At 46.3% G+C, this 11,085-nt stretch overlaps 2 protein-coding genes across 2 annotated transcripts in view; one reads left to right on the forward strand and one right to left on the reverse strand.

Moving 5' to 3' along the window:
• GLP2R (glucagon like peptide 2 receptor) overlaps positions 1 to 4,598 on the reverse strand; it is a 51,741-nt gene extending 47,143 nt beyond the window's left edge. The window contains exon 1 of the mRNA XM_043474207.1: positions 4,522 to 4,598. Coding sequence (XP_043330142.1) covers positions 4,522 to 4,554 — 33 coding nt within the window. The 5' untranslated portion in view covers positions 4,555 to 4,598. The remainder of the gene's footprint in view (positions 1 to 4,521) is intronic.
• GSG1L2 (GSG1 like 2) lies at positions 1,495 to 10,075 on the forward strand. The gene is made up of 5 exons (XM_043474219.1): positions 1,495 to 1,792; positions 5,077 to 5,124; positions 6,194 to 6,343; positions 8,139 to 8,250; positions 9,123 to 10,075. Exons 1-5 carry the CDS (start codon positions 1,495 to 1,497, stop codon positions 9,379 to 9,381), a joined length of 867 nt encoding a protein of 288 aa, XP_043330154.1. The 3' UTR covers positions 9,382 to 10,075.
• The last annotated feature ends 1,010 nt before the right edge of the window (positions 10,076 to 11,085 follow it).

Here is an 11,085-nt window from a genome sequence, read left to right on the forward strand (position 1 = left end):
CAGACCCCCCTATCCCAAGATGGACTCACATAATGATGTGACCTCTGGAATCCATGTGGTCATCCCTTTGGGATAGCAGAGAGAAGAATGAAGTGACCCAGAGGGAGAAAACTGCCCACATGATGGTTCTGATCCTTCGATGTGGCTGTAAAGCTAGTCTGTGATGCACTTAACAGATTCTCTCCCCAATCGCCTACTGGCAAAAACAGTGCTGCCTGCTTGGTAAGAATATTCTATCAAGCCTCTCTGAACTTTTTCTCAAAAACAGCCTTTTTCTAAAGGGACAGGGGTTGTGGGGAGGGGACGGCTACACACAACTTCTCCACTTGTTGGATGGATGCCATCTAGTGATAAAATGAGGTAACTCCTCTTCCCACAAGACTGGTTGGCAACCACACAGACACAGCTCACAACACAGTCCTCGGTCTTTGCCAGCCGGAAAATCCAGGCTAAGCGATGTGGACCCAAATAACACCGGCCTTTTCTCCTACCTGCCCAGGTTGATTCTCTGTCATGATGGGGGAGGGGGGTTTGTCTTCGGGAGGTGTCTAACATAGGATGGAGAACATTTGTGATCCAGATGGCACGTGGAACCCTTGAGGACATCATGCTATGTGAAATAAGTCAGTCACAAAAAGACAAATTCCACGTATAACTCGAGTGACCAAATTCATGGAGAGTATCATAGGGGCTGGGAGAAGAGGAATGGGGAATTGGCATTTAATGGGGACAGAATTTCGGTTTTTGCAAGATAAAAAGAGTTCTGGAGCTTTGTGGCAGACCCAAATGTACTTAAGAGTTCACTTAAAAATGATTAAGACAGTAAACTCTGTATTATGTATATTTCATCACAATTTAAAAAGAGCAAAAATGGCATCTCTGCTCAGTGTTTCACAGCAGCCTGGATGGGAAGGGAGTTTAGGGGAGAATGGATACATGTATATGGACGGCTGAGAACCTTCACTGTTCACCTAAAACTATCACAATATTGTTAATCAGCTATACTCCAATACAAAATAAAAAGTTTTTTAGAAAGTGATGGTGAAAGTGTGAATAACACGAATCAAATTTAAGAGCATTTCGAGTTGGATCTGTAGCTATTCCATTGTGCCTAACACAAAGTGGAAGGACATTTTCTTCCAGTATCTAAAAACAGTCATCCAGTTCGACAAAAGAGTTGCTCACATCATCACATGGGAATAAATGAAGTTCTGCCCTTGCAAAAAAAAAAATAATAATAATAACAAAAACAGAAAATCAGCACCTCTATATCGTGGGGAGGACTGAAGGGCTGACAGTGTTGAAGGGAGCATGACCCAGCTCTGTGGCTCCTTCGGGCACAGATGTCACACCCTGGAGAGCACCAGTTCCCCAGGGGGACATGCGGGGAGAGGTAAGGATGCCAGATGGTGGACCGAGGTGGGGCGGGTACCAGGATGAGGCAGGCGAGGGGGGCCCCACTGCTCATCCTGCCGCCGCACCCCGCATTCAGCCATGGACCGGCGGGCCAGGCAGCAGCGGGCTCTGGCCCTCCTCCCGGTCTGCCTGGCCCTCGCCTTCTCCCTCACGGCCGTGTGCAGCAGCTACTGGTGCGAGGGCACGCGGCGGGTGGCAAAGCCACTGTGCCAGGATCGTCCGGGGGCGCTGCATTGCATCCACTACAGCCGTGGCAGCAGCGACAACCGGAGCCAGGCCGTCCAGTACATTTGGGAGATGGGAGACGACAAGTTCGCCCAGCGCAGGTTCCACGTGGGGCTCTGGCAGTCATGCGAGGAAACCCTCGGGAGCACAGGTGAGCTCAGCATCCACGGGTCCTCTGGTGGTTCGGGGACATAAGCTCTCTGGCTTTCCACGTGAAAACATCGCCCAGACCCAAGAGAGCCTGCCTGGGGAGACTGCAGCCGAGGGCCCCTGCGGGGAGATTGCTCCACACACACATCTTCTAGTCAGTCTAATTTAGCACAAATGCCTGGGCGAGCTGATGCATAAGAAAAGGAGCAGATTACAACTGGAGGCGGATGGTGGCGCCCACAGAGAGGGACCGGAGGGACGAGGGGGGCTACGGAGACCTGGCCGCAAGGACTCCAGCCTGGGGAGTATGCTCCTGGGCCCTGGACAGGCACAAGAAAGGGATCTCAGGGTGTCTGGTCACCCCCAGCTCTGCTGCCCACTGCAGCTTCCTGGGTATTTCCCTTCTTAATCAGCTTCATCTGCATCCCCCTAAAAGTTGACCCTCCTTTGGACCCCCTAATAAAGTCCTCCTGGGGACCCCCTGGAATGCTATGTGGTGACCCCCTACCTGGAGGTCATCTTCTAAATAGCTCTGCATCTTCTTCCCAATGCCTCTAAAGAGAGAACGCACCATTTGAAATGAAGATGTAAAACAAAAACTCCTCTTAGAGAACGAACTTATGGTAGGGAGCCAGGCAGAAGGATAGTTAGGGAGCTTGGGGTGGACATGTACACTCTGCTGTATTTAAAATGGATAACCAACAAGGACTAGTATAGAGCACAAGGAACTCTGCTCAATGTTATGTGGCAGCCTGGATGGGAGAGGGGTCAGGGGAGAATGGATCCATGTATATGTATGACCAAGTCCCTTTGCTGGTCACCTGAAACTATCATAACACTGTTAATCAACTCTACCCCAATACAAAATAAAAAGTTTAAAAAAAAAAAGAAATAGAAAAAAACAAAAATTCCTGGTTGGGGCGGCTTTTCAACTCAATATTCTTTCTCTTGGGTGAATGAATTAGTCAGCAGAATGTGTTGATTCCCGACTCTGTGCGGTTCTGCTGAATCAAGAAATTCAAGGACGGAGGGGCCTGGGCACACCATAGTGGGTGGGAGTTTGGGCAGAAAAAGCAGACGGAGTGCCACAGTCCATCCCCAGGACTCTGACACTGTTTCCCAGGCTGGCTGGCTGTACCGCTTGGCTGGCGAACCTCTGTTCAGCTATGTAACACCCGCCTGTCTGGCTTCATGGGATTTATAAAGATTTTTCCTTTTAATCCTGCTGGACCTATTCAAAAGGAACATCATTTCTGAGGATTCATATTAATCAAGGGGTCACTGTGGTCTGACCCACGCTAAACTCACCCTTCTAAGCTATTGTGAATTCTCTTAATCTCCTTGGCTGGTCCCATTTTCACTCTGCCCAGCCCCTGGCTCTGGACTTGCCTCCTCTTTACCCCCTGTTGAGATAAGGCAGCCCTCTTTAGAAGGCTAGTTAGACATTCAGTCCTCCATGCATTAAGCAGAAAGACAGCAGTAGGGTTTAAGTGCATATTAACCAGGAGAGAAGCTTTCCTAAGTGTTAGTTGCTCAGTCATGTCCGACTCTTCAACCCCGTGGACTGCAGCCCACCAGGCTCCTCTATCCATGGGATTTCTTAGGCAAGAATACTGGAGTGGGTAGCTATTCCCTTCTCCAGGGGATCTTCCTGACCCAGGGACCCAAGTCTCCTGCATTGGCAGGAGGATTCTTCCTATCTAGGATCTCATTTAATCTTCAAAGCAAGGCTAATGTGGGGACTATTAAACCAATTTTAGAAATAGGAAAGCCGTTCCTCTGAAGAGTCAATAACGAGTGGGATGGGAGGGAATCTCAAGACGGTAGGGATATATGTTACGGATGGCTGATTCACATTGTTGTACGACAGAAACCAACACAACATTGTAAAGCCATTATCCTCCAATTAAAGCAAAAACAAAAAAAAAAAGAAAGAAAGAAAGAAAAAAAAGAGTCAATGATCTATGCCCCTAACATTCGCCTCTTTTAGCTCCTAGCAGCCCAGACTGGGAGCTGCAGGGTGTGTCTTCCTGGCACCTTCCCTACAGCCCCTGGGTTGAATCCCTGATGTGGCAGGACAGTCTTGGGACAGTACTGGGCCCCTGCAAGCCCAGTTCTAATGCTGAAACTGCCTCCACCCATGTTTTCCCTACCACGTTTTCCCCTCAGAGGTCCTCAGACACACTCTTCCTAACTGTGCAGAGACAAATCAGGCAATGCCCCTGGCTCCTCCCACTCCACCATCTATGATTCAATTCAGGGCTGATGTGTTCATGGAGCAAGATGGGGGTACCCACCTGGGACACAGCATCCCAGAGGGTGATTCGCCCTGGTGTCAAACCCTCCACCCATTACTCATCCCCAAACCGAAATTTGGTGACATCGGTATACTCAGTAGATAACCAAGGACTCATATCCTTCAAAGGGACTACACCTCACAGCGGGCAGCACAAGCTTTTCTAGCCAATATGTGCAACATGACCAATGGTACGGGCAAAGCACACCCCCTGGAGCACAGAATAAGTCTGGGGGTGGGTTCTGCCCATTACCTGGTACTCACACACATAACTCTTCCCTTTCCTCTCCCACTCCAGGAAGCAGGATGGAGTGCAAGTAACTGACTCACTTCATAGCAGAGATAGTTCTGAATCTGCTCTATTTCATTTATTAAAATGATTACAAACATTGTCACTTTCCCCTCTACCCAGAAAGAAATTATTTGAGACTCACGTCATCCTGGATGCTGTTTGGGAAGTCCAGCATCAAGTCTTGCAGCGTCAGTCCAGATGGGCTAGGGTATGCTGTAATAACAAACAACATCCAAGTCCCACAGGTTTAAACCACCAAATTCATTTCTAGCTCTTGCTATTTGTATTTTGCCGGTTGTCAAGCGGTGTCTCCTCACTGGAGCCACTCAGGGATCTAGGCAGAGAGAGGCTCCACCTGGACATATGCTTCTGTGATCTCAGAGGCAAGAAAATGAGAACTTTTAGACAAAACTCTGACTCGTAAAGCTTCTGACGGGAAGTGATTCCCCCCACCCACCCCATAATTTCCACCCCCAGTCCTCGGCCATAACAAGGCATATGACCCAGCCTGGATTCACTGGGGCAGGATTGTATCATGATGCTCCAGGGAGGGGCACCACCTCTCTGGGAACAATAAAGCCACACTCCCCATTCCTTGTTCAAAATGATGTGGATGCACTCAAGGGGGGCTGGAAACACAGCTTGTCCCTTGTTGTCAAAGTTCACCCTACTTGATTCTATCTTCTTTTACTTCCAGGTGAAAACTGCAGAAGTTTCCAGAGTGTAATACCAGCTGAAGAACAAGGTAAACCCCTTCCTCATGTTCTGTCTACCAGCCCTTCTCACCATTTGGACAATGTCTATGGTTTTGGTTGGGCTAGGGGGAAAACATGAAAGAGTTATTTATAGTTTTTCCATGAATTCAAGTCCCACAGAGCCACTGGCTCTTTTCATGGGCCCTGTAGGCAGTAATGCCAGAAAATGTTAAACCACCAACTCTGCAGGGAGGAGGGGATGCTCTGATGGGTGGTATTTGCAGCTTTTTGGAGTGTGAATACTCCCACCAAGGCCAATTTCAAACTATCAATGCAAGGTGACCACAGAGCAGGAAAAAAGATGAGTCTAGTTCATCACTGCCAATAGCATTTTCCCTCTCTATAACACTCATCAAAGTTAAACTTACTTTCCTAGTATCGTTTCCCCAGCAAGAATATAGCTTTTGTGATGGCATGGACCATGTATCTTTCATTCATTGCTGTGTCCTCAGGACCAAACTGCCTTATAGGAGGCTTTTTGCAAATAACAGTTTCACTCCCTGCCCCTTTTATTCACTCCTTTCCACATCCAACCTATTTTCTTGAAGCAGCAGGAGGGGTCCCACCGACAGGGTAAATTGTAGGTTGACATGGAAACGAATGAGACTTTGGCATCTCGAATCAGGGGGCCTCAATTCTCTGACTCCTTCGTCCGCCCTGGTGAAGTTTATCCTCTCCTTTAAAAAATGAAGATAGTGTCTTATGGTGGAATCAAAATAACATGGTAACTTCTGAACTGGGGAACGGGACCTCCAGCATCCTTCAGGCCCTCGCAGAATTTTGCTTAGTCTTTTTTTCCCTCCCAGCTAATGACAATCTTCCCAAAGCTTCTCTTTCAAGCCCCAGGACTCCCCTTGCATTGTCAACTTTCCAAGACTCAGCAGAGGTTTTTGTGGTTTTCACCCCATGGTGGTTTTTATTTATTTATTTTTGTTTTAGAAGTGACCCGAATCACATGATTGAATATCCCAGTATTTCTAAGGGGCTGTCCTGGTGGCTCAGACGGTAAAAAATCTGTATTTCTGAGTCCCAGCATCTCTTTTATCCTTACATTTGCAGGTGTCTTGTGGCTGTCTATCGGGGCTGAGGTCCTGAATATCCTACTGACATTGACAAGTGCAGTCCTCCTGGGCTCCAGAGTGAGGCATCACTCTGGGTTCCACTGGCTCAAGGTGGATGCCTCAGTAGCCATCCTCATGGTGCTTGCAGGTACTTGCCAAGAGCATCATCAGAACAGGCAAATTCCCTACAGCCTGCCCCCAAGGGAACTGGCAGAGCTCCAGGCTGGCTCTTCCTATCACTGGCCCATTCAGTGGGACAACGGGTCCACTGGAGAAGTTACCAAATTAATCCCGTTGGTGGAAGCAATGGGGGGGCTGATGAAAAAAGCAGGGATAGGCACAAATAGACAGCAAAATCTATCAGCATGTCTTTGTCACAACTGTGGGGAAGAAGTCCACTGGCTTTGAGAACAGAGACTGCCCTATTTGAACAATGGTTAAGCATGAGTCTGGAGAAATACTGCCTGGATTCAGAGATCTCCAACTTGCTGGCTGTGTGATTCTGGGCCGGTGGCTTCACTTCTCTAACTAGCTGCCTCAAAAAGCTGTGATAGGACTTCCCTGGCGGTCTGGTGGCTAAGGATTTGCGCTTCCACTACAGGGAGCATGGATCTGATCCTGGTCAGGGAAGATCTTGCATGCCAGTGCAGCCAAAACATACAAAAACAAAGAAACAAAATGCTATGGTGATGACTAAATAAGAATGCACATAGTATATAGTAAGTACTCAAAAATGGCAGCTTGTTAAAAATTATCCAAGTGGGGTCAATAGCCCTATGAGTAAAGAACTCCTCTTCTTGGTCTTCTGAGTTGTCCAAGTAATTTTTCTGGTTGTTGTTGTTCAGTTGCTAAGTTGTGTCTGACTCTTTGAGACCCCATGAACTGTAGTTAGCCAGGCTCCTCTGTCCATGGGATTCTCCAGCAACAGTACTGGAGTGTGTTGCCATTCCCTTCTCCAGGGGCTCTTTCTGAGTCAGGGATGGAACCCGGGTCTCCTGCATTGCAGGCAGATTCTTTACTGTCTGAACCCATAGACCAGGAAAGCCCATAGACCACTAGAGAAGTCCCCAAACTACTTTCTACTTGACCACTGAAGCCACAGTTGGTCACTCCCTGTCATACATTTATTAAATTAAAACATAGCCCTGTAATGGGAGCCCCTGAAAAAGAAAGGCAAAATAACTAATATTTAAAAGTAATATTCAAAGAAACTTTCTGGAACAAAAGACCACAATCTATGCATATAAAACTCTAACACCTGGGGGAAAAAGTGATACAGTACATTCAAGTCCTAGACATATCCCACTAAAACTGTTAAAGGAAAAGAAAATCATCTGGGTCCTCAGGCAAAAAGATCAATTCAGTTACAGAGAACAGAAAATCACACTGGGAACTGACCAGTTCCTACTGTGAAAGTCTACTGTGGCCAGAACCTATTCCGATTTTTATGCAAAGTTTTTCTGTGTTAGCAAACAATCCGCATTCAAAAAAAAAAAGTGACAGAACTTCGTAAAGTATGGCTTCAGGCTAAATGTAGCTCAAGGACCTCTTCCCTGTTCTGGAAAACGGAGGATATAAAATCGGTGCCTCTGGGGACTTCACATGTGAAACAGTAGTTAAGACTCCGAGCTTCTAATGCAAGGGGTGCAGGTTCCATCCCTGGTCAGGAAACAAAGATCCCACATGCTGCGCTGTATGAATTTAAAAAAAAAAACCCACAGCAACATGATAAAATAGAAAAAGGAGGTGGTCTTGAGACAGATGACATGGCAAGGGAACATTCACCACTGTGTAGACTGGTGACTCTAAGAAATCAGTAGACGTGTAAAACATGAAGGCTGCTTGGAAGGGCTCAAGGAGGATGTTAGTGGGTTAGGACAGCCAACTCATGTGCCGTAGAAAAGTACATTCTTTACTGTGGCTCACAAGTTTTCCTTGTGCAGGGCTTCTAGCCATGGTGGCCCACATGATGTACACAACCATTTTTCAAATCACTGTGAACCTGGGACCGGAAGATTGGAAGCCTCAGACGTGGGACTATGGCTGGTCATACTGGTGAGTTGCTGGCCACGGTGGACCAGCAGAGATGCACACAGGTTTTCTAGGAGCACCACCGCCCTTGGTCACAGCTCCACCACCTGCTACTCCTGGGACTTTGAGTTAGTTTCTTAATCTTTCTGTAGCTCAGATTCCTCATCTCTAAAATGATAATACCCATCTTAGATATTTTTATGAGAATGTAAGGAGGTTATGTTTATAAAATTCTTGGCACAGAGTGAAGCGCTGAAGAAATAGAGATAGTGCTGTTGTTACTTTCTTGAACACAGTTTAAGGAGAAAAGTCCTATTATAATTCCTAAAAAATATTTCAGTGAGGAGAGACCCAGTCCCCGATTCTAATGGAAAGGCAGGCCATGACACAGAAGTTCTGTCTCTACTAGAAAGACTTGATGCAGAATTGGATACAGAAAGGTGAAGTCACCAGCTCAGGGTTGCACAGTTAGCAAGAGATGTGTGCAAACCCACAGGGCATGGGTGACTCCCGGGTCTGGTTCTCTCCACCATTCACATATTCCCGACAAAAACACGTTGACTGCTCTCTGAGATCTATGATCCAAAGCATTAGTCGCTCCGTCATGTCCAGCGCTTTGTGATGCCATGGACTGTAGCCCGTCAGGCTCCTCTGTCTATGGAATTCTCCAGGCCTGAATACTGGAGCAGGTAGCTGTTCCCTTCTCCAGGGGATCTTCCCAACCCAGTGATCGAACTCAGGTCTTCTGCATTGCAGGCAGATTCTTTACTGTCTGAGCCACCAGGACGCCCAAACCCAGGTCCAAATTGGGTAGAACCGGGAATTGACATTCCATCCCAGCAGGAAGCCCTGGAGTCAGCCCCGCACTCTTTGCTAACCGTGCCTTTTGTTGACAGCCTCGCCTGGGGTTCCTTTGCTCTGTGCATGGTTGCATCGGTCATGGCCACAAGCAGATACACAGCAGCCCGCCGGGAACTCGCAGAGAAAAAAAGTGGACAGAAGGGCAGTCAGCACTCTCCACAAGACTTCCAGAAACCCAAGGCTTCAGACAGTGTTTGGGAAACAGAAGCTGCTCCCAGCCCTGCAGGGTGTGCCCTTATCAGTATATCTAAGCACCTGCCACCAAAGGCTCCAGGCAAGGTGTCCATGTGCTAGCCAGGGTTCATGGCTGACAGATCTGCACAGGCAGACAAACCAGACACTAGTCTACAAGGAGCATTTCTGGAGTGGGCTTCACAAGGCTGTGAAGTAAACCTTCCACCTGCCATCTTACCCTTCACTAAACACCTTTGCCTTCAACTCCTGATTCCTGTTATAATGCCAGTATTTTTAAATGAGATAACTCCTACAAAAAATATCACCCATTGACACTCTAGTATAAATGAGCATCCCAAGCTTTCCTGACAGTTTAATAAGGGTGACAGTAGGAACATGTGAGTGCTAAGAGTAAGAGCTAAAGAAAGGGGGAAAACAAGGCTTTGACTACAAACAATGTAGATTTGTTGCCCATACAGTTATGTTGACAGAAGAGTCCAGAATGTCTTTTTCCTTAATTGACACACACAAATTAATAGTACATGTGACTACCCTATATTTTTTTTCTGTTTTAATCAGGAAGAAATGAATTTAAAAATCAGTTTTGTGTTATTTTTAAAATACATTTTCTTCTAAATTTTCTACTTTCCACCTATAGGAAAATCAGTTTGGAAGGATAATCAAATGATAAAACAAAATAAGAAGGGTTGAATGGAATGACATCTTGTCACAGCTAAGTGGAACAAATGTTTGAATTGTTGTGCTTAAATTAAATTGCCAGGCACTTCTGCTTCTAAAAATAAACATGGTGAAACCTGCAAGTCTTGTTTGAAACAGTGGTATGCTGCGTGTTTCCTAACTTGTTCAGTTACAATATTATATACCTCTCTTTCGCATTTCAAACTAACATGCTATTGAGGTTACCAGTTGTTAAACACATAACTTGGGTTTTAAAGGGGAAGAAGAACTGCCATATCCTAATAACCCTAAATGCATCCTAGCTTAGATTCATTTTTAAAAATATATTTATGTGTGTAGTGAATGTATCATTTCTGAAAAAAATGTCTGAATGTTTTCAAATAAAATCACTCAATCTATTTATGCTGAACTGTACCATTTATACTGTCAGAGAATAAGGGGCAGTTCAGCTAACTTCTTCTTAGTTGTGGATCTGCCTAATGACTGACGGGCCTATGGAATTTTGAGCTATGTTGAACCAAGCGTATTTGAAGTGGTATTAAATGGCTTTTTACTGGAATGAGTCCAACACAAGGAAGGCGTGCTGGGGTCCTCTGGAGCAGAAGAGTTCATACTCAATGGCCCCTGCCCTCCCCAGTGTGCATGTTCTTTTATAGGATTTGTCACCCCTGTGCGTCTGTGTAGGTAAATCCTGTGTCAGTGTCACAACATTGAGATAGAGTCTGATACTAGAGAAAAGGAAATCCGAAAGAAAAGTCCCCAAAGAGACACTCAGTTCTTTTAAAAAAAAAAAAACACAAAAAAACTTATGCCTGAAGATTCCAAGGAAGAAATGAATGTTCTGGAGTCATGTGAGAGAAGCTGACATCAGCAAATAGCACATGCGGCATCTGGGGAAAGGAATCAGTGATGAACGAGATACCAGGCAGGACAAGAGGTGACTGGTCCCCAAGGCTCAGGTCAAATCTGACTTTGCTGCATTCTCTGAGTTTCCAAGGCCCTCTGCTTCCTTTTATTTTTTTATTTTTGGCCACACCACGTGGCATGTGGGATCTAGTTCCCTGTCTAGGGACTGAACCCATGCCACCTGCATTGGAAACACAGGTTCTTAACCACAGGAACCCC

The sequence above is a fragment of the Cervus canadensis genome, chromosome 1 (genome assembly GCF_019320065.1).
Source record: "Cervus canadensis isolate Bull #8, Minnesota chromosome 1, ASM1932006v1, whole genome shotgun sequence".
Classification (NCBI taxonomy): Eukaryota; Metazoa; Chordata; class Mammalia; order Artiodactyla; family Cervidae; genus Cervus; species Cervus canadensis.